The sequence below is a fragment of the Drosophila innubila genome, assembly GCF_004354385.1.
Source record: "Drosophila innubila isolate TH190305 chromosome 2L unlocalized genomic scaffold, UK_Dinn_1.0 4_B_2L, whole genome shotgun sequence".
NCBI lineage: Eukaryota > Metazoa > Arthropoda > Insecta > Diptera > Drosophilidae > Drosophila > Drosophila innubila.
The window spans coordinates 24,154,832-24,176,850 of record NW_022995372.1 but is presented as its reverse complement, the minus strand read 5'-3'; the positions used below and the strand labels follow the sequence as shown (position 1 = coordinate 24,176,850).

Sequence of the window (22,019 nt, the reverse complement as noted above, 5' to 3'; positions counted from 1 at the left end):
GTGATGTACAAACATCGATACTTGCAGAGAACACCGATATTATCGTTAGCGTTAAAATGATTTTGACATCACTATGCTGTGCTCAAGCACATCTCTATTAAACGAAATATGACTACTAAAAACAATCAACAATTGAGGTGAGTTCCAAATAAACAACAATTAATTAATGTTTTATACTTAAAAGTTGTGTATTTAAAGAGAACAACTAATAGCGGCGGTAGTTAAGAAACGTGCTGCCCTCGCCAGAGCTCATCAAATAGTGGTCGCCCTTTTGGAGCCATACATAGAGGAGCAAGCATTTCTTGCAATGGTAAATGAAATAATATAAATCTGATATGAATTATTAATGAATATACGTTAATGAATACGTTTTATTGACAGCTTGCTGAAATCGAACCGCATAACTATGCCGACATTGTTGATGAACGGCATATTAACAAGCTCTGTGGCTATCCACTTTGTGCTGTTGCCGTGGAAAAGTAAGAATTTCCTAATACTTTTATAAAGTTAAATAAATGCATAAGAAACATGATTATTACAGGGTGCCCACAAAACAGTATCAAATTTGCGGCGTAAAGAATAAAGTGTATGATCTAACTGAACGTAAGAAGTTTTGCTCCGGCTGTTGTTTCAAGGCATCTGAATATATCAAATCTCAGGTTCCTACATCTCCATTGTGGCTGCGCGACAGAGAGAAAAAGCCGAATTTTAAATTACTGACGAATGTGAAAGCATAATTAGAAAATGATATATGTACACTGTGATTTCTTTTTCAATGCTATTATTTGTAAATGTATTTATTACACACACTAACAAATCTATTTATATATGTTTATTTATTACAATTCATATCATTCATTCTCTTGGGCAGTTTCAATGTGAAAATATTGAAGCCATCAATTCGAAAGTTTTAAGTAATGTATAATCATAATAATAGTAATGTTGGTAAGTATGCATTAAAAAGAATAACAGCAGTGCGCTGTACAATTTTTGTTTTATAAATTTAAATCATAATTATATTATCGCGCTCTAGCGTCAAATCAGCTTCACGTTTAGCATCCTCCTCGGACCATTCGCCGCACTGATCCAGAACGTCAGTTTCGCGTGGAGGATCCGTCTAAAAATCGATTTGAAAAAAAAGTTCACATACATATATATTATAATCCATAGGCAATAACAATTTATTGTTGATTTTACCTCTTTGTCGTTAGCAGCCAATTTGGCAAACATATTAGCATACAATTTCTTCTCCTTATCCTTGTTTTGCTTGATTTTCTGCTTGCATATAACAATATGATTGGCAGCAGCCTTGTTTCCAGACTCCAGTTGTATAACCTGCCATTATACTCGTTAAGCTAAATGTATTTTTCAATTTGTATTATGGCTTACTTTCTGAAAATCATCCAAGGCTTCCTCCAGTTCATTGACAACTAGATTACACTGTCCACGACGATATAACGCTTTAACATTATTGGCATCCAGCTCAAGCACAGCATTACACTAAAAAATATAAAATTCTATAGTAAAGAAAATGACGAAATGTTTTTGTATGTACCTCCTGCTTGGCCTCAAAGTGATTGTTCGATTTCTGGTGACACAGTGCTATGTTACTGTGTGTGGCGACTTTCAGAGCCTTGACCTCATCACTGGTATTATCCTTGATGCTGGGTAATAGGTTCTTACATTTGTTGTACATCTTAATGGCCAATTCATAGTTTTCCTTCTTGAAATAGTTGGTGCCCTTTTCCTTGTAGACTTTAGCCTCAGCAACGCGTTCGCTATCACTTAATTTCCACTCCTCCAGACCTTTGCCGCAATCAATCAGTTTAACAACGTATTCAATCGTTGAGTTTGGCGGTATCTTAAAGGTCTCATTGCCTTTGGTACCGAATGCATATTTTGGCTGGATCTTGATTCTGTGAAGCACATGTAAATTCAGTGATAATACATTATATTTTAAATTATACAATCATTTACTTGGATGTTTCGCCAATGTTCATTTTCTCCAAAGCAATTTCCAGGCCTTCTACAATACCGCTGGCACTTCCTTCGCCATAATCGAATTCCACATCGCGTTCTTCAAACACATTACCATCGAAAGATCCAGTAATGTGTGCTGAAATAATATGATTATGTATGTCAGTTGACCACTATTTAACCGCAAGTTTGATAATAGTGACAGACCTTTGACAAAAGCACCATCGCTGGGTGTTCTCTTCTTATCGCTATGTTCTAGAATTGTTCGTTGAATGCTGTCATCTTGATTGGGACTGAGATCTTCGCCTTTCCAACCCAGCATTTCCAGCTGCAAGGATATAAGGATAATAGTCCATTTATAAATTATATAAAATTCGACAAAAAAAATTTTTTTTGTACTTTGCATTAAAACTAAATTAATCACATTAAATAAAAAGTTATTTTAATTGAAATTAATGAATCAAATTTATAATATTTTGGAACCTTTAAAATAAACGCACTTTTAATTAAGTTCTCAACATTAATATAAAAGCGCACAATAAGCTACAAATTTAATATTTTTAAAAGAATTATAAATGTACTAGATTTGGTACAAATATACAAAAGTTATTGGTACAGAATAGGTACAGGATCTCCAAAGTCGGACTTTCTTGACTGCAGCTCCTTTTCTACTGAATAGTTCAATCTGAAAATGTGAGTACATACCTCAAAGATAAGTGTCGAGTCGGGAGGAATACTTGGCGGGCTGCCAGCAGCGCCGTAGGCATAATTTGGAGCACATGTTAGGAAGCAACGCTCGCCGAGTTTCATCGTAGCGACACCCATGTCGAAGGCTTTGATAACGCGTCCTTGAAAAAGCACATACACATTTATTAATTCATAATTTGACACAATTATAAGCAGATGCTTGTCAAACCTTTGCCCAGCTCAAATTCAAAGGGTTCATTCCGTCCCACGCTGGAATCGAACTCTGTGCCGTCAACAAGTCTGCCGGTATAGTGAAGTGAGACCTTGCAACCGCCACTTGGCGTATCGACTCCGCTTCCCTCTTTCAGTATTTCCTTTAGCACACCTCCATCGCCAGACAAATCTACTTTTTTTGTTTCTTCCGACATTTTCTTGTGTTTTATTTAATTGAGACTCCAAAATTGACACTAGCCTGCCCCCTTTTCATATGAAAAATGATCGAAACACAGACTTATCGATGACAAAGCACTTAACAATTTATTTCGTTCAATAATTCTATGCGATGTATCGATAATCACAGTGCGATAATTATGACTAAATCCGCTGATTTTCATCGGCTTGCAGCACTGTTTTTTTATTTTAAATTTAAATTTTGATCTTTAATATAATAATAGAAAAAGTTTATTGATTTCTGGGGAGAGCAAATTTACAACAAAAGGTAATGTACAATTTTCGTTTACTTTAACAAGCTTAAAATTACAAAGCAGTTTATTGACGAGTAATTAAAAACAAACTACTTAAGTCTAAATATTTAATGGCACTTTTTGTAGTTGAACATGGTTTTTTAGTACGTCTCAAAGCGATAATTTTGTTAATTTAAAGTAGGTTGAAGAGCTTTTTGACACTTCTACTGTAGAATAAGGTCGACAAATTTATTTTATAGCTGTATAGTTGGTCTACAGTCTAAACGAATTCGGTGGAGCACTACATTCTACTCTGTACAGCAAATCTCTATATCTTTTTCCTCAAAAGTTACCATTTAATGGTCCAATGGTCTTAAAGTTTCTAGAAATGTTAATTTATGTTCGAATTTTTCTCAGCAATTTGTACAGCACGTTCGACAGTTTTGTTTTCGATAGACATAGAAATCAAATTGGACCAAAATTTATCAAATGTTTTCTTAAGATACGTTTTTGTAATATGGACAAATGAAGAAGACGGTGGTATATGTTCTTTGGATTTGTCGTCGGTAGAAGTTGAAAACAATTTAAGCCAAAATTTCTTAATTGTATCCTTAAGAAACGTTATTTTGATAGAGACAAATGAAGGAGAAGGTGCTACATGTTCTTCGCTCACAGACGTTATTAACAACGGTTCACTTATTCTCGATTCAATTTCATTATCTTCACTTATTTGGACTAAACAATTTCCTTTTTTCTTCTCCTTACTTTTTGACGTATCGGGAGTATATGAGTAGCAAGTCATCGTATAGGGATATCGATATTGGTTTATTTGAATTTTCTCCACTGCTTCATTCACCGGTTTCGACAAGAATCTAATCTATATAATTTTACATGATTAAGGAATTCTTCAGAGGTGTTCATAAAATTGATGCAGTTAATGGCTTTTATAATATCCGCTTGATCTTTGATCATCTAATAATCAGATAGATATATAAAATAAAATTAATTTCAAGAGTAATTGAGGTGTTATGAAACTTACCTGAATGTCTTGTACTGCTTGACCAATCAATAAGTTAAATAACGAAATTCCCACGAAGATCACAAATAAAAATATTAAAAGGTAGCCGAGTATACTTTGAAATTTCAAATTGCTTGCATCATATTCGCCAGTTGCCATTATAATAGACTTAATGAAAGAGGTTAAAATCGAGTCGAAATTCAGGGTTAAGCTTTCCGTAGAGTTGATTGAATTCCAAGTCGTTTTTTCTCCGAATTCCAAATAAAAACATACACTAAAGACGGCCACCACCACAAGGAGTATGCTTGACTTCAGCACAGATTTGAAAACCTCTAATAGCATAAGAAGCGGCATTGATATAAAGTTGATTCGCAATGAGCTCAACAATACAAATAGCTTGAAGAATGTTAACAGTAAAGTGCATGGAGCTATGGTTTTTTGAGTTTCATCTGATCCAAAACATGTCAAGAAAGATAATCCGATAGTTACCAGATTTATGAGATTAACAAAGAATGATTTAACGTAGTGCAGAGATCCTAACAAAAATTGCACAATCTCACAAATAGATAGGTAGATTATGAATGGCAAACAGGCAAATTGTATTTTATCTGTCCCGGTCTTTTGAGTGTAAAATTTAAAAAAAATTAGTGTGGTTATCAACACTTGAAAAATTAAATGTATCACTAAATGAATATAGAAGAACTTTGAATACAGCTGCCATTTATGAGTGAGAAGAGACGTCACTACTGGATGAGTCAGTAAATGTTGCAGATCTCTAGCATTTTTGATATGCGAGATGGCCCTCATGTCATTGTGAACCAATTTTTTTGGGGTTTCAGTGAGTGGATGGCAAATGTTTCTTAGACTTATGTTTATATATATGTCTTGGGTTTCTTCTTTTTCCACCATTGTGATGAAGGAGTCCAAGAGCTCTTCCAGTATCTTGGGTCTGATATGCGCCATGGGATGCTCTCTGTAATTACTTCTCATGCCCAAATAGGCTCCATGATTAATTAGTTCCTTCACAATCTTTTCTCTGCGCTCAGCAGCAGCATAACTGAGCAGGGGTATTCCCATCGCATCAGCGCCACTAACGTCAACGTGTCTGCTTTTAAACAGTATTTTAAGACAGTCTAAATCGTTCAAATGTCCTTCTTTGTCTCTTGACTCTGATCGCATCTCATGGATAATAGCTTTGGTCAGCTCTATGGATGTGAACTGGTTCAGATTTAGATTATTCGAATCTATAATCTCTTTAAAGAGTTTCACGTTTTTTATCTTTCTGGCCCTAAGGATAATATTCATGTTATCTTCATCTGAGTTTATATTAAGCGTTTGACAAAGAACTTGTACAGCGCTTTCATCATTGACCAGCACGTAAATTAGATAATTTAACTTGTCATAAAATCGCAAACGGCCTTGTATATGCGCCTTGTCTTTAAGTTTATTTCTACGCCCATATCGAAGAAGTAACATGTCGATTAGCTCAGTTTTATCATTTGGTAGAAGCTCTTTGTTAGTCATCACATACTCCAACGGTACCTTTCCATCATTGTCAGAAATATTTATAGAGGCTCCCTTACGAAGTAACAAGTCCATGCATGCACGAATTTCACCCACATTTTCTTTGGTTAACTTTTTGGCTAAGTAGTGAAGTGGAGTTTGTTCTTGGTATTTCCAATTAACATCAATTTTATCATTGTATTTGTCATCCTCTAAAGAGAACAGCAAAACAATCAAATTACTAAAATGCAACGACTCGACGACGTAGTTTATTGCAGCTTTTCTAAGGTGTGGATTTACCTAAAAAAACAAAAGAATTATTTTAACAGCTTAAATTAAGCCAGTCGGAAGGCAATATTCGTGATCCCGATTATAGGGTACCACAAGTATCTTATTATATTAAAAACTTTGGGTGTGGTGGTTTTTCGAGATTTGCGGTGGCGGTGGGGGCGTGGCATAAATTTGAAACAAGCTTGATTTGCATGGGATTTATAGAAATTTGTGTGCCAAATTTGGTTACTCTACCTCTTATAGTCTCTGAGATTCTTTTGTTCATACAGACTGACAGACAGACGAACAGACGAACAAGGCTATATCGACTCGCCTGTAAATGCTGATCAAGAATATATATACTTTATAGGGTCGGAGATGCCTCCTTCTTCCTGACATTATTATCTTAAGAACTGCGGGCTAGGTGGTTTTTCTCGATATGCGGGCGCGGAGGAGGGCGTGGCTTAAATTGGAAAAAAAAATTTATCTGCGTGGTTTCTCTATCTCTTTTAGTCTCTGAGATCTAGTCGCTCACACAAACGGACATGGCTATATCAACTCGGCTGTTGATGCTGATCAAGAATATATATACTTAATATATATACTAAATTCCAACGAACACTATATATCCTTTTACTTATTTTTAAGTAACGGGTATAAAAAAAACGACCTCCTGTAAAATTGCTTTTTGGCGATTAGGTCATTCTCGCAAATAGGGCTCGATATTATTTCTGAACATAAAAATCAAAAACAAAAATTGTTTATGGTGTCAAATAATCTGTGAGTCACTTTACGACCGTAACAAAACATACACGGATATGTAGTGATATAGTGACACATCCACTACACATACCCACTTATGTTATTTAATACGACACCTCACTTATGTATGCCCAAGCACATTCCCGTATCAAGAAATAATATATCAACAAGAATAGAGGGCCAGTGAAAATGACATTTCAAGTGCTTCCACGAACCTAATGTTAACATAAACGTCCGCTAGCTCACTAAGGGTCAGTATTGTCAACGCGGCACAAGCTGTTGCTTAGCACCCCAAACGTTCGTCATCTTAAGAGAGCGATCCCTAAGATCTCTGTTTACTTAAGAGAAGATTCCATCTCCAAGATCCCACAGTCGAGGTTTGCTAAGCGTCGCCAACACACTTTATGATTAGTCTATATTTTTCCTCTAGCTAGAATGTTCGCCTTTTAAACCGGATTGAACCGGATTGAACATTGTTATTATAAGTATTTATGAACGTAGGAACTTACGTATTCTGCTTCACAGCCATGTTCAATGCATAATTTCAAGAAATCTCCACGATTCGGGGTAGTCAACAAAATCTCATAAATTCTTAGTATTTCATTAGTACTTTTTTGATCGACCATTGAATAATTTCGATTGTCTAAAACACTTTTAAATTTTGCCAAATGGTTTGCTTCAATGTAACCTTTCATTTCATTCAAATAAGAAGTCATATTTTTTATACTTCTCTTTTTCTGTATCGTCAACACTATTAACTGTCAGACAGATATTTATTTAAATTGTTTTATTCACGACTGCACGCACGTTAATATTGGTAACAGATATTGGCGACCGGCAAGACTTTGTTGCGAAATTCTTTTTTGTTGACTGAATGACGGTGTAAAACCTAATGGATCGATAGTTATCGATCGATTGCTATTCACGTAGTTATTCGCTTAGTGCTGTGATGTAGCTGTTATACTATCGATAATTTTAGCTTACCAAAATAAACTTATCGTGTGCTTGGTAAATTATCGATTGTTTCAATCAAATAGTCGATCATTCATTAAGGAAATATCGATATATCTATGTTGGCTACGTTTGCGATGTTCTCAATACATATCTTGCTATAAAAAAGGAACGATTAAGGTTTAACAGTTAAAGATAATGCTTATGTATTCTCAACTATCGGATGGAAATAATGATTTTATTTAAGATTCAGCGTCAATGAGATACTCAATTAAAGCACATTTATCTCGCTAAAGCGAAAGCTTCCGATAACGTCTAGCAACAACAACAAGTGATCAAAGCCGAGAGTAACAGAAGAGAGGCAGAATGCTTGCTGGCCTTAGGTGCGTATCAAAAGTTTACGACACTTTATACTTATCTAAACATCAGATTATTACAAAGTAAGTAATAAATATTTTTGATTGAAGGTATTTTTGAGAGAAATTAAATGTTTCTTGAATGCAGTTCGCGCTAGCAGTTCGCGCTAGTGACGAAAGCAGCACGAAGAGTGCGAAAGGCGACTAGCGATATATACAGCTTATTTGCGAAATTTGCTATGACTGTCAGATTAGATCCAGTTATATACCGATCGAATGGTTTAGTCCTAACTTACAAAATGGCATACTAAAACTTTTTCGAGCTCACCTGGGTCACGAGATACGGGGGTGTAAGTGGGAAGGGCGAAATTTAAATTATTGCAGCTAATGGGGCTGTTGGGGCTTTTTGGTAAAATTTATTTTTTTTCTCATAATTCTATTTAAAAATACGAGTCGATTGATACCTCTATCACTCAAATCCGATATCTGGTTCAATAGATAAAAAAAATTTGAAAATTTTAGTTGACTTCTCAAAATAAAATGAAAAGTCAGTTTGTTTGTCTGTTTTGCATCAAAGCGCTAAAGAAGCTTAGATGTAATGATGGGGATTTATTCCTTTTCGAATAACTAGAAATGTTTGTTCTACGAATTTTTGAAAAAGCCGTTAGTTTAGCGGGAAAAAGCGAAAATTAGATATCAGAAATTTTGGGGTTAAAAATGGATTTCGTCACTAGACTTTTCCTCGTGTAGCGGTATTTTTGTGGGATACATAATTAACGATCGTAAACTTTGGAAACACACCCTATGCTGTACTCATCTCAGGGCTCCCACACGTGTAGTTCGACGCTCGACAATGTCGTCAGTTGAAAAGTGGAGTCCGTGCTGAGCAAAACACAACGGGAGCGCGTCATTAAAACAGTGCGGTGCACTAAATTTTTAATTTAATTGACGCCTGTTGCTGTTGTTGTTATCATTCGTGTTGTGTTTGCTGGTGTGTTTTACGTCTACATCTTTTATGGTTACTAAACTATTTTTAACGAATATTCAAAACCTAGCAAATAAATTATTAGATGAGTTAAAAATCACAGTCAAAAAAGTTCAATGATCATTGTGCACACGACGAAGAAGAAAGAAGTGGCAAAAAACAAGTTCAACAACAAATTGCATTAAAAAAAACAAAAAATAAATAAACACGAATGCAAAAAATAAAAAATAAATAAAAATACTTAATACTTAATAGGTAAAAAGATGTTGCAAACGGATTTCCAACATTTAAACTCGATTTTTAAATAAGTATTAAAAATATGAAAAGCAACTTGCAATATTTTATGCCTGCATGTATGTACTTGCATATATACTTTCGTATATGTATTTCTATGCTGGTATTTGTGTGTGTGCTTTTGAGCCTGCGTGCGTGCGTAAACATTGAAAGCTAATAATCGAAATCTGAATTTCGGGTTTGTTTTTGTTGTTGCTGCCTAGCGGGTTTTCTGTTCGATTTCGATGTCGACTGTCGCCAGTGTTGTCGTGTGTCGTCTGTCTGGTTGGTTGTTTGGTTGGCTTATCGGTTCGCATTCGCGTATTTAATTTGTGCACAGTTTCAATATTTATTGTCGGCTTGTTCCCTTTATATATAATTACATAAAATACAGCAAAAAGAAAACCTAAAAGAATCTAAGTAAACAATACTCAGTGCTTTTTTTTTTACCGAAACGAAAGATAATAAACAGAACTCGTACATATAAATACGTGCATCTTATATTTAAACGCAAAATAAAAAAGCAAAGAATTAAGCACATACCAGATGTTGGCAAATAACGGTTAATGTACTTACACACCTGCACATGTGAATGTGATGTGTGTGTGTGTGTGCTTGTGTGAATAATATTATAATGTATCTTCCATTCATAGTCAAAAGCTCGGCTCAGTTCGTGGCTCAACACACGAAGATCAAGCGAAAGTATTGCAGTTATCGTTGTTGTTGTTGTATCAACAAGTGTGCCGAAGCGACGTCGCACACTGGGATAAGTGCTATTTGTTTACAAATCATTTGTATTGTCTTTATTTATTTTGTTTTATCTGTTCAATGATAGTAAAAAAACAATATAAAAAGATTTCTTACGAATGTAAAAATGTGCTTGTAAGATTAGTAAAGAAAGATGGACGAATGTGTTGTTTAACAAAAAACACATTTTTATTTTTATCAGATGTATTCCATTAATCTGCAAAACAAAAATGTCGGTGTTTCTGAAATGTTCAAGATTACTTTTAGACTCGAAGTCAAATTTATTTAAAATTTCAACAGTATTTTTAAGCTAGGTATATTTTTAAAAATAATTAATTATAATCGAAATATATTTAATACAAAATTAATTTATTTTCATCAATAATACATTTTTTAATGTTTCAATTTACTTATATATTTAATTATTACTACTAATGATTATTTAAATTTTAAAACATAAGTAGCTTGGTTTCTGTAGCACCGACAATTGTTTTTAGGTGTTAGAGATTTTTGATAAATTCATATTTAATATAATAACTGAAAATGAATAATAATATTGATAATTGTCTTGTTATAAACAAAAACTTACTGTCTAATATTATTAAAAAAAAAAACAACACATGTCCGTCTCCAATTTGCAATATCATTGTTAGTTGCTATAGAAATAAATTGACCCACTGTTACTTGTTAAAGCTTAGGAAGCAGTTATTTGCTGGCGTGGACGACGCGCGCTATGAATATAAAAAGTTACACAAACGAAAGTTTGCAAAGGGGATGACGACAATCAGATGGCGATAAAAAGGAATCAAAAATAGCAACAGCAGCAGCAGCAGCAGCAGCCGCAACAACAACTCAAATACCAACAAAAAGAGATAGTACAACAACAAAAAAAACACAAATTGAAAACAAAGAAGTTAAGGCAAACACAGCACACATTGTCGTTGTTGTTGTTGTGGATGATGAGGCAAAGAAACAACAGCAGCAACTACAACAACAACAGCAACTTAGGCAATTGAACAAAGACAAAGTTTATGTCGCAACGACAACCACAAATCATTTAAATATTGAAGCAATTGAAAAAGCAACGTCGTTGGTAGCAATTAATAACAACGACAAAGACAACAACTGCAACAACAATAAGAGCAATATTAGTAACTGGCTGAGCAACAGAGGCTGCAACAAATTTAAGAAGCAGCTGAGGCAACGAAGAATATCGCTAAGTGAAAACCACAATAAATACTCGCACAACAACAACAGCAGCCACAACATTGATGTACAAACATTTACCAATACAAAAGAACTCAATCAAGTCAATTTAAATTCATCGTCGCAATCGTCGCTGTCGTTGTCGACCTCACTGGAGGCTGCGACAACAACAACAACAACGACAATAGCTACTGTTGCTGTTGAGATATCACGACAGCAACAGCAACAACAACGAGAACAACAGCTGATTATGTCTGCTGCTGGTTCGTCATCAACATCAAAGTCTGTTTCCATTCCCGCTACAGCAACAACAGCAAAAACAACAACAGCAACCAGAGCAGCAACACCAACAACAACGATTGCTGTTAATTTGCGTAAATCACACTCAACACCGGCTCTCAAATTCGTTGGCAACACCAACAACAGCAACATTGCTATTGAATACGACAGCAGCCACAAATTTAAAACTCATATTGAGTCTGCAATGGAGGCCAGCAACATTGCCGTTGCACACTTGAAGCGACAGCAACACCAACAACAGCAACAGCAACACAATCATCACTCGCCGCAACACGAGCAGTTGCAACGCATCAATGGCAACGATAGCAACAAATGCAATACAATAATAGATGCAACAAAGCCCGCAACGCCGGAATCACTGCGATTTGGTTGTACACATTACAAACGACGCGCCATGTTCGTGGTAAGTCATGAAACCCTATATAAATATGTATATCTGAAATAGCAAACCTCTCCTACAATCTAACAAAACTGTGTAAAATTGTTACAAAGTTTACAAAATTAAAATCAGAATTTTATTCTTTTTAACATAGAAAATATTGTTAACTTTCTTGCTTTCATCTAGGGTTCTATATGCTAAAAAAATTTATATATAATGAAATTTTGTTGCCTATTTCAATATTATATGAAACTACCTTTGAATATTATCAGTGAGATGATAGAAATATCGGAAATTCTATCTGGCTGTTGCTATGTCAATAGGTCTTTTCTATTATCTACTTAAGCCCGATATTCAGTTCATGAACAAATTATTGTAAATGCCATTTTTAATGGCAATCAGACTGATTAACTTAATGCCTTTAAAGATGTATAGCTTAATCGTGAAATTATTTTATTTTATATTTAAATCGAAAATTTTTATAAGGATTTCTAAGAGTTTTTTTTCCATAACTAACCATTATTGAGCGAATGATTTGTAAATCTTCTTCTAAATAAAAAAAAAATGGTTTTGTAAATTTGTAGCACGTGGCGCACAACGGAGGCGCCTCCGTTTTGTCGGCTTCTGGTTATCGTCGTCGTGGCGCTTTTCCTTAAGTCATCGGTTCTTTTTTGCCCTCCCCCCAAAACGAACATTTCAACTTATTTATACGTTTCTAAACAAACAAATAAACGTAGTTCCCACATATACACGCACACACATACACACACTTATACACTCTCAACACACACACATACACATACATATACTTACACACATTTGGGGCTACATTTCTTTTGTGGCTGCATAATTTGAGTTCAATTGGGAGAATTAGTGTTTGCCTGTGAATTGTACAACAACAACGTCAAGAAATGCGAATTATCGTAGATAAACCAACAACAATTTACACTTGATGTTTCTTTATCTTCTTCAGCTTCCCTCATTCTTCTCCAGAAAATAACTGACTCAGTGGAAAGAATTCGACTGCATCATCCATGAAAAGCGAACGCCCATTTAACACCTCTCCATTGATCCCATTTAAATTACGACCCTTTATCTCTATTGTTGAATTAAGTATTAACATTTTTGTCTGATATAAATAATACAAATGTCTATTTACACAGTTATTACTGTACATCTAATAATTAAATGATGATCGAAGTGACTTAAGATCTATAAAATATGAATACTCAATTGAAATGAACATGAATTAGAGCAATTAACAATCGAAATAATTTTGTTTTCAGAATTTTATATTTGAACAAAATAAAATATCAACTAGAACGAGTCACAAGACAGCTGGAATTTAAGTTAGAGATTTTACTGTAATATAGACTTTATAAATGAAATTCATAGAAATAGCGAATTTGATAATCTAATAAAGTCGCTTTTTAAAATGAATACAAGCTATCATACAGCTATCATAAATCAAACCATCTTATTTAACTCTCATTTTATTATGTATTTTTGTTGCTGTCATCCGAAATGTTGTAAAATTTTTAGTTTTTTGTGCATTTGTTGTGCAAGTAAATATTTTTTATTGCAATTGCTTTAAATATTTTGCACTTGACTTACAAACTGACTAAAAAAATGCTGAACAAAAAATTAATAGTTCTCGGTATTAAATTTAAATATTAGATTAGTAGAATATTGAAAAATGTCACGCAAATTTGTCTGAGCTATCGGTATATTGTATTGTAATAGTAAAAAAGGTCGTGAGTATTTCCATATAGTGTCTACACCTTCACTAGTTCAATAAACTAAAGCCTGTTATTTGTAACACATACATACTGACATGCTCATAGGTTATTGTCTCAGGTGCATTGAATTTAGTATGCGTAAGCGTGTTGTTCCAAATAAGGCCTTGATTGCAGGCCTATCTACTATCAATTAGAGATGACAGCGTGACACGATGCATATTTCTTCTTTTGCATAAATTAAATATAATTTCTTGAAATAAAATATTTTTTAATAATCCCCATTCTCATTTACTTAGCTAGCTTATGATTTATTTCTTATATTCCTAATTTTTATATCTTTCAACAAAATCTTCATCAAGCTTCCAACTCCATCTTGAGGCAACTACTGCAGCTATATATGAATATGATTATCGTTTGCCTATAAGTTTTAGAAAATCGTTAGCTCTATAATTATTTTTGCCCTGTTCGCTAATTTAAATAGATGTAAAACAGCTAGAAACATGCTTAAGGGTTTTTTGTGTTTATAATACAAATTTATGATTGGGGGAAAATCAAAGAAACCGGATTTATTGGGACTTTACATCTATTTTTAGCAATATGTGTATTATTTACAATCGAACAAAGATAATTTGGGCAAGAAAGTATAGTATATCGAATATTATATGCCCTGCTATGGATGGCTTAAATCGCTTTGTAAATAAATCAGATACATAAATTAAAAATTATGTAAAATGAAATGTTAAGTCAAATTTTATTGAATAGCTCCACATCATAATCATTTAGGAATATTTCTAAAGTTATTTTTATTAGTAGCTTATACACAACGTAGTTGCTCAAGTGACTTAGACGAATGACACAGACATGCCCGCATACACATTTGTACGAGTACATATTAAAATTCATTAATATTAATTTAGAGCTATTGAATATAACGGCTTTGAGTACAAATATTGCATAAGTTGTATCAGTTTATGGCATTTAGAAGGAAGTTTCTTTTCTTCACCATAAACCATCTGAATATACAGTGTATATGAAAACTTTTTATTAGAAAAGTGTTTTTACAAAATTTCCATAATTCAAAAGTGGGAATAATATAGTTGTGGAATCATTATTAAGGCATTATCATTGAAACCCCTTTTTTAGGTAAGTCCTTGGTTATTAATAATTAGTGAAGTATATCAATTATATTAAACATTTAATTAAAAATGTATTAAGATATAAATAGTATTATACATATTTCTCTACTAAATCTTGACGTCTAAACATAAATTAAATTACTAAATTTCAAAGTCTTTTTTAATTTTTTATTAAAATTTTTAGAAATTTTTGAAACAAAAATGCCTGCTAAAATAATATTTCTATTGACTATCCAGATTGATTTGATATTATTATTTAAACGTGAAAGAAGCTTTACAATTAAAAAACGTTGTCAATTTTGAACTTAATATTGTAAAATATTATTATATTTATTTATATTGCTATATTAGTGATTAGAAATGTTGAGATACTTCATGGTCATCTCGTTTGGAGAACAGGCGTGTCTGTATTATTTCAGATGATGTTGTTGTTATTTAGTGGAGGTCGAGAAACCAGATTGAATGTCATCGTGGATTATTTTGCTGCGCATTGGATTATTTTTTGTGTTTCTGCTTGTAACGATGTTTCAAGAGATTTAAAATATTTCTATGTAGTTATAGTTAAATATGTGTATTTAGCAAAACAATTAACACACGTCTAATGAAGCGATGCGTCTCTCTTTGTTGCCAGCTGCCACAAATTGCCCAAATTTTAAGGTGTTAGGATTCGATTTCAGTTTCAGTTTGATTTAATTAATGTTTATGACTCGCTAAATTGAATTGTGTCTGCAATGTTTATGTTGACACTAAGTGTCGTATACGTATTCGTATTTCTTAACACCAAATAAAATTGTTTCGGGACATGCCACATTCGTATTTCATTACCACCTTCATTTCGAAATAATTTTTTCTCTTTTGTAGACGCCATGCTGCAACAAGTTCTACAAGTGTCGTTTCTGCCACGATGAGAATGAATCGCACCACTTTGATCGTAAAACTCTCACAGAACTCATCTGCTCCGAGTGCAACACGCGGCAGAAGGTGCAGGAACAATGCGAAAATTGTGGAGTACGCTTCGGCAAAGTAAGTGCAACTCCCATTATCTATTACTCAATATTGATTGCTTACCTATTTTTCATTAATTGCAGTACACTTGCCTCATTTGCAATCTGTTCGATGATGCGGATAAGCAGCAGTATCATTGTCATGGTTGTGGCATCTGCCGAATTGGTGGTGCACATAATTTCTTTCACTGCGAAGTCTGCAATATGTGTCTGCCGATACAGTTAAAGATAGACGGACATAGAGTGAGTATCAGTAAAAGTTTTATAAATACTATTGGAGTGCAAAATTATTAATTAACAATTAAATATCAGTTGGCGACAAACTTTTCATAACTTTTTTTATCGGGCTATAATTTTTTTTAATAATTTTAATATTTGAATATTGAATAATAAATAACATTCACTGGTCAATCTCTTTTGCCTTTTTCAATGTTAATAAAATTCTTTAATCAACTTCAACTTGAAATTAATTCTAAAACAAACGAATTTTTAAACAAGCTTTGCAACAAATTTCTCCAGTTTAAACATTTATTCTGTTGATACAGCCATAACTTTAAAATTCGAATTTTATAGTAAACTAATGATAAGACAGAAAAATTTTTTAGCTTAAGCTACGTAAAAAATTAATTCAAGCAAGTAAGGATAGTTAATGAATAATATTTGAGAATTTGAAATTTAAAATTAAAAACTATGTAATTAATACCCTTTTTTCGAATACTTGCATATTTATCTTTGTAAAAAGTCTGATCAGAAATTAGGTCATATATTATTGTATGTTATTTATTTAGCTTCTTTATACTACACATATTTTTAATACACACAGAAATATACAGATCATTTTCGATTTTCAATAACTTTTATTGGTTACATTAAACAATTATTATACTCTTTTTTCATTAATAGAAATAATGCAAACTGTTTTGTGAATAGCCCTGACACTGACATCAATTTCTAAGAAAATATATATATAGATTGTGTGGATCACTTGCAGAAATAGTAGACTTTAAATTAGAAATAAATGCAGAGTGCAGAATCATTACCAAAACCGGTTTACTAATTGGGTTTTGCACAAAAATCCAGTAGTTGATGTTAAAGATAAAAAATAAATTGTTCGTTTGGTAGTCGAAAAACGGTAAAAGAATTAGGCACTACCAAAAAATCAAAATAAATCAAGAAATCATTAATCATTTGAATGGAGATAAAGTTGAGTAAATCTCTATTTATATTTATATATTAATTATTTTTGCAGTGTGTGGAAAATATTTCACGATCACATTGTCCGGTTTGTTTGGGAGACATCCACACATCACGTATTCCATGCCACATTCCGGACTGTGGCCATTTGTTGCACAAAATGTGCTTCGATCAGCTGCTTGCCTCGGGTCATTATACCTGTCCCACCTGTCAGACGTCGCTTATTGACATGACGGCGCTATGGGAATATCTGGATGCTCAGGCATTACGCATGCCCGTGCCACTCAAGTATGAGAATCAGCGTGTGCATATATTCTGCAATGATTGTCACAAGGTAATCACATTTAATTAATCCTCAGGTTGTTAATTAATCAAGCATTTCTTTTGCAGACTTCTAAAACCAAATTCCATTTTATCGGACTCAAGTGTGTGCATTGTGGCGCCTATAATACCACACAGGATGTGAAGCGTCGCCTTTCCCTAGTCGATGAACCAACGACCGCCTGACAGTCACTTCACCACCTCCACAACCAGAACAACAGCAACAGGAAATCTCTTGCCATGCTCCACATTTGAAGAAACTAAATTTCTAAAAACTGAAATCGAAACGCATTGAATTTAGACCAAATTCGAGCTGGTATCGAATATAAACATATTAAAGCATTAAACAAATTCATAAATACACACTTACATACACATATCTATAGTTTGTAAAGATCAATTGGTGCTCAATTGGTTTTTTGTAGAAACAAATTTACCACAAATTCTATGTAGAACAAATGTCACATTTCCACTCGAATTTTATTAGATTTGCCTGTATAACAACTCGAATTTCAATTTTCACTTAAAATTGTCTCTCAGCTCAATCCAACAATCTCAAATCTCAGCATTTTGTAAAAAATATTAGAAGTTTCTGTATTATATTGATGATTAAGTTTGACAATAAATACCACAAACAAAAGTTTTTGAATATTATTTTGGGCTATGATTACATAAATTGAATATATTTAACGGTATTAAATAATAGTAGATATATATATATATATATATACATAATTAATAGACCTAATTAGAATCAATTTGGATGTTCACAATATATTAAATTGTATGAATTGACATAGGGTATAATAAAGATTTTAGTTACTTTATTTAATTATAAACATGGACATGATACGTTTTAACTTTTTCGCTTAATATTAAAGTTAACTAGTTTACCATTTGATTAATATCTTATGTTTGACAACAGAGTAAATAAGTTGACTGATAGACATAAGTAATAAATCCCGGAACCCGGAAAGTTCAACAATATTTAACTATTTGGATAGACAAAATTCGCTTATTGAGCCTTTTGTTTGGCATCTCCTGCGGAATCTGCGGCTCGTTTTTCTCTGCGTTCTGCTGCCTTCTTCAACTTGGTCAGATACAGACCGAGGGCAACCAGAACCGCCCAGCTGATGTATCCAATGTGATAGACAGAGCTATAGAAGCGCCAAATGTTATCGAACGAGGAAAGCAGGAAAGCGGTACCCAAGTAACTGAAGGCGAACCACTTGCAAATCCAGAAGATGACATCAATTATATTGCGCTGCATGCCGATTGCATCCTTGCGCACCAGCTTATGCCACATGTCCTCCAATGGCACGTAGATGGGTGCTCCCATAATGCAGAAGTAGTGTCCCGGCCGGAAGCCATGCCAATAGGCTGAGCACAGAAATGTTGCAAGAGTTCTGCAAAATTTAATGAAGGTTAGTTGGTGAACATTTTAATTCATATTGACGAAAGAAGTTTTTGAAAAATATAATATTAAAGTAAGCCTAGAACTGAAAGAACTTACAGCACAATTTCTACATAGTCGAATCGTGATGTACTTATTAAAACTAGCTTAAAATTTAACTACTAAAGTGAAGCTAAGGTAAACTCACCTATATTTCTTGACGGGAAACAGCTTGTACACATTGACAGCCAGCCAGTATTGAACGCATACATTCCAGTGCTTCATGCCCTCACGGAATGTCCAACAACGCTCCACTTCCCCGACGCGTGTGTTCACAATGGTTGTAAAGTTGTATGAATGCTTGTCGGCATCTCGCTTTAGGTGCTGATAACGCTTGCGAGGTCCCTCGCCATTGGTGGCATCCGACTCATCTGGATAGGCACCGAATCCTGCCATTGTGCAGACGCACTCGCTCAACGTGAGACCAGTGTAGATGCGGGCACGGAAGATAAAGAATGTGGGCCACACATACATCAGACGATAGAAAACGGAACGATCGTTGTAAAACTCATCGCTGAGTGCGTACTGCAAGATTTGTTTATAATTAGTTAATATGTGTACAGAAATTAAAGTCACATCTGCTTACATCCAAAGGCCAAAGATAGTTGGCCAACAGATAAAGACTGCAGTAGAAGACGGCCCATTTGAGCTGCTCAATGGTTGCTTGAGCGCTGGGAGCATAATCCTTAAAGGGCATCTCAAAGTAATCCCGATAAGTGCGGTATCTATAATATGGACCTGTAGATAAACACATATTCGAATAATTAACTTAAGCTGATAATTAATCATTTATAAATAGCATGAGTTCAGATAAGAATTATTTACTGTTGCACAGCGATTACTTAAGTTTATAGATAGACTGACATAAAATTGTTGCTTTTATTTTTATCAGTTAAAGGGCAGCCAAGCGACATATTGGACTTTGGCATCGAATGAAATGACAGCACAGACATTGAATGCAAATACATTTTCAAGTAAACTAGGCGAATAAGTATAAAAATTGTTAAGTAAATTGATTGTTTTTGGCATGCCAAAGACTTGATATGCTTGCATAGTAGTGTTTTCAATTTTTGTTTGACCATGGCTCTGTCAGCTTTTAATATAACAGTCCGATTATAATCAAATTTGTTTGGGAAAGTATAAGACAATATTATATATACACTATCTGTGAGATTGAGTGAGAAATCTTAAAAATCAAAAGGTTTTTCATACAAATGGTGAACGTACTGCCTGTGGTAATAAGACTGTCCTATACCAAGTTTTATCAAGATAGCTTCGAGACTAAAAGATAAATATGAAGAAAGGAAACGAACCTGTGAGCACGCCTACGTAATTTAAGCTATAAAGGACAATGTCATTAGCCGTGAGTTGTTGAAGGTCCACGTCGTAATCTGTAATCTCAATGCTCGGCTCACTGTTGACATCACGCTCCGTATTCTTCTCCTGCTCATCGCGTGCTCTCAAACGCTTCCAGGAAGCGTTTTTCTCAAATGCAATGCCAGAGACCTAATTGAATGTTGCATAGTTAATAAATACTAAATCTTACAAGTGTTATGTAACTAACCTTAAGTGTAAGCAACATCTGTATCATATTCGTGTGGCCGGGCACGGCGGGAAGGCCAAAAATATAAACCAGACGGAAGAAGACGAGATAGCCAAACATAACACCAAATGTAATTAAATGGCATTTGCTGTAATTTTAATAAATATTTAAAATGCATTGAACAATTAATGTGGTTAATTATCTTACCTGGGATGCACCAGGAGCACACAGGTCGTTCCCAATGCTACCGATATGATACAGTGCAGACTATGGAAGCCCGAGACGATAACAACAACAAGAACTCCAAGTCCGGTGCAAATAGTTTTTCGCTGCGTCTCATCGCGAATTTTCTTTACGTAGCTTCCGGCGCCAATGCAGGCCAACAGGCAGATAACATATATGACGTCGTCGAGGCTCATTTTATTGATTTTTAGCTATAGCCGCGACGCGCGGCTTTCTTTCTTTACGGAATTCTGTTGATATTTACTATTTAATCTTCTTCTTAAGCAACTTCTCAGCACTGTTGCCAATTGGGGCCACTGTTGCCAGCTTAGCTATTTTATCTAGCTAGCTAGATCTGGCAATTTTCAGAATTAGTTTGCTAAATATATTTCAAAATTGCTATTAGCTGGAAATCTGGCTATTTTCAATACATATGCAGCTAATGTCGCTTTTCATATTTTTGGTGAAACTGTGTAAAAGTGTCTACAATAACGAATTTCACAGATTTAAGCAAAAACAGCTATTGCTCAGCCCCAAAACTTAGCAGCACTGGTGAGAAAGACTGCCATCCGGTCCAAAGGCTGCCACCCTGCAGAATTTACCAATCTGGCAACTTGTTCTAATTTAATCAAAATAAAAATTTGGGCAGACCAAAAAAATTCACCTAAATTGGATTTTTTTTTAGTTTTGAAGCTGGAATTTTTTAAATTTTTGCAGGATTTGTGTTAGAATTTTTTAAATTTGTTGATATTTTTTTTAAATTAAATTTTAAGCTTCTTTCCGATGTGGGTGACGAACTTTAAACCTTCATAAAAATGTTCTCCATAATTTGATCTATTTTCGAATTTTAATCAAACTATTAATATACATATAAAAGTTATTGCATTTTAAAATTTGCATTTAACTAAATTTAAATTTTCCAGTGTAGAATAAGTTCCATTGAACTATTCACTAAACTGAATGAACGTACTAAGTTTTGATTGTAGTTCATCTGGGCTTCGAAAAACAAACAAAAGGTGGCGAAACAGTAATAAATGTTATCGGCAAATGAGGGGAAGTATGCTTTTAATTATTGTCGTGCTGCCAACTTAAACTATGCTAACGCGTAGAAACTGTTAGCTACAACACGCTCAACAGAAATACTTATTTTTCTGTGGTTAACAGTTTTATAATTATATGTTTATTTATTTGTTTAGTTACTTGTAACAAAAAAATTTAAAAGACTTTCTATCATTTCAAAGCTGTTTGCTACATCATGCTCAAGGGAAGACGTTATCTTTCTGCCTTTGAAAATATTTGCAATTCATTAA

At 34.0% G+C, this 22,019-nt stretch overlaps 5 protein-coding genes across 9 annotated transcripts; 2 read left to right on the top strand and 3 right to left on the bottom strand.

Moving 5' to 3' along the window:
- Positions 1-50: 50 nt before the first annotated feature.
- On the top strand, positions 51-821 carry LOC117780095 (putative RNA polymerase II subunit B1 CTD phosphatase RPAP2 homolog). The gene is made up of 4 exons (XM_034616497.1): positions 51-137; positions 199-310; positions 382-479; positions 542-821. Exons 1-4 carry the CDS (start codon positions 109-111, stop codon positions 735-737), a joined length of 435 nt encoding a protein of 144 aa, XP_034472388.1. The 5' UTR covers positions 51-108; the 3' UTR covers positions 738-821.
- A 113-nt stretch (positions 822-934) lies between these two features.
- Positions 935-3,120, bottom strand: LOC117780094 (FK506-binding protein 59). Its single transcript, XM_034616496.1, has 8 exons — positions 2,894-3,120; positions 2,683-2,825; positions 2,185-2,305; positions 1,978-2,116; positions 1,556-1,916; positions 1,390-1,500; positions 1,198-1,335; positions 935-1,117 (listed from the first exon to the last, which is right to left on the bottom strand). The coding sequence occupies exons 1-8, from the start codon at positions 3,090-3,092 to the stop codon at positions 1,004-1,006; spliced, it is 1,326 nt and encodes a 441-aa protein (XP_034472387.1). The 5' UTR covers positions 3,093-3,120; the 3' UTR covers positions 935-1,003.
- Positions 3,107-7,808, bottom strand: LOC117780093 (transient receptor potential cation channel protein painless-like). The gene is made up of 3 exons (XM_034616495.1): positions 7,410-7,808; positions 4,387-6,168; positions 3,107-4,319 (listed from the first exon to the last, which is right to left on the bottom strand). Exons 1-3 carry the CDS (start codon positions 7,614-7,616, stop codon positions 4,200-4,202), a joined length of 2,109 nt encoding a protein of 702 aa, XP_034472386.1. The 5' UTR covers positions 7,617-7,808; the 3' UTR covers positions 3,107-4,199.
- A 1,263-nt stretch (positions 7,809-9,071) lies between these two features.
- On the top strand, positions 9,072-18,131 carry LOC117780657 (RING finger and CHY zinc finger domain-containing protein 1). 5 transcript variants are annotated; one of them, XM_034617282.1, is made up of 6 exons: positions 9,153-9,225; positions 11,724-12,121; positions 15,834-15,995; positions 16,061-16,219; positions 17,226-17,504; positions 17,561-18,131. In XM_034617282.1, the coding sequence occupies exons 2-6, from the start codon at positions 11,903-11,905 to the stop codon at positions 17,675-17,677; spliced, it is 936 nt and encodes a 311-aa protein (XP_034473173.1). In that variant the 5' UTR covers positions 9,153-9,225; positions 11,724-11,902; the 3' UTR covers positions 17,678-18,131. The 5 variants fall into 5 exon arrangements, 1 of the variants encoding a protein (XP_034473173.1); XR_004617098.1 differs by lacking the exons at positions 11,724-12,121; positions 15,834-15,995; positions 16,061-16,219; positions 17,226-17,504; positions 17,561-18,131 and adding an exon at positions 10,906-11,069 and having other exon boundaries at positions 9,072-9,198; XR_004617099.1 differs by lacking the exons at positions 11,724-12,121; positions 15,834-15,995; positions 16,061-16,219; positions 17,226-17,504; positions 17,561-18,131 and adding an exon at positions 10,866-11,069 and having other exon boundaries at positions 9,072-9,198.
- Positions 18,132-18,289: 158 nt separating this feature from the next.
- On the bottom strand, positions 18,290-20,975 carry LOC117780656 (lysophospholipid acyltransferase 7). Its single transcript, XM_034617281.1, has 6 exons — positions 20,695-20,975; positions 20,509-20,635; positions 20,258-20,450; positions 19,531-19,682; positions 19,093-19,469; positions 18,290-18,897 (listed from the first exon to the last, which is right to left on the bottom strand). Exons 1-6 carry the CDS (start codon positions 20,904-20,906, stop codon positions 18,507-18,509), a joined length of 1,452 nt encoding a protein of 483 aa, XP_034473172.1. The 5' UTR covers positions 20,907-20,975; the 3' UTR covers positions 18,290-18,506.
- Between the last annotated feature and the right edge of the window lie 1,044 nt (positions 20,976-22,019).

Bases quoted from the DNA above. Each gene is read 5' to 3' on its own strand.
- LOC117780656 (XM_034617281.1), bottom strand. From the start codon at position 20,906: ATGAGCCTCGACGACGTCATATATGTTATCTGCCTGTTGGCCTGCATT. The intron at 19,683-20,257 runs GTTCGTTTCCTT...GTTTATCTACAG, and splicing joins TTACGTAGGCGTGCTCACAG to GTCCATATTATAGATACCGC. The intron at 19,470-19,530 runs GTAAGCAGATGT...CAAATCTTGCAG, and splicing joins ACTATCTTTGGCCTTTGGAT to TACGCACTCAGCGATGAGTT.
- LOC117780094 (XM_034616496.1), bottom strand. From the start codon at position 3,092: ATGTCGGAAGAAACAAAAAAAGTAGATTTGTCTGGCGATGGAGGTGTG. The intron at 2,826-2,893 runs GTTTGACAAGCA...TGCTTTTTCAAG, and splicing joins TGAATTTGAGCTGGGCAAAG to GACGCGTTATCAAAGCCTTC. The intron at 1,501-1,555 runs GTACATACAAAA...TATATTTTTTAG, and splicing joins ACTTTGAGGCCAAGCAGGAG to TGTAATGCTGTGCTTGAGCT.
- LOC117780657 (XM_034617282.1), top strand. From the start codon at position 11,903: ATGGAGGCCAGCAACATTGCCGTTGCACACTTGAAGCGACAGCAACAC. The intron at 15,996-16,060 runs GTAAGTGCAACT...CATTAATTGCAG, and splicing joins GTGGAGTACGCTTCGGCAAA to TACACTTGCCTCATTTGCAA. The intron at 16,220-17,225 runs GTGAGTATCAGT...TTATTTTTGCAG, and splicing joins TAAAGATAGACGGACATAGA to TGTGTGGAAAATATTTCACG.
- LOC117780095 (XM_034616497.1), top strand. From the start codon at position 109: ATGACTACTAAAAACAATCAACAATTGAG. The intron at 138-198 runs GTGAGTTCCAAA...GTGTATTTAAAG, and splicing joins AAAAACAATCAACAATTGAG to AGAACAACTAATAGCGGCGG. The intron at 480-541 runs GTAAGAATTTCC...TGATTATTACAG, and splicing joins TGTGCTGTTGCCGTGGAAAA to GGTGCCCACAAAACAGTATC.
- LOC117780093 (XM_034616495.1), bottom strand. From the start codon at position 7,616: ATGACTTCTTATTTGAATGAAATGAAAGGTTACATTGAAGCAAACCAT. The intron at 6,169-7,409 runs GTAAGTTCCTAC...TTGTTTTTTTAG, and splicing joins ATGGCTGTGAAGCAGAATAC to GTAAATCCACACCTTAGAAA. The intron at 4,320-4,386 runs GTAAGTTTCATA...TCTGATTATTAG, and splicing joins AAGCAGTACAAGACATTCAG to ATGATCAAAGATCAAGCGGA.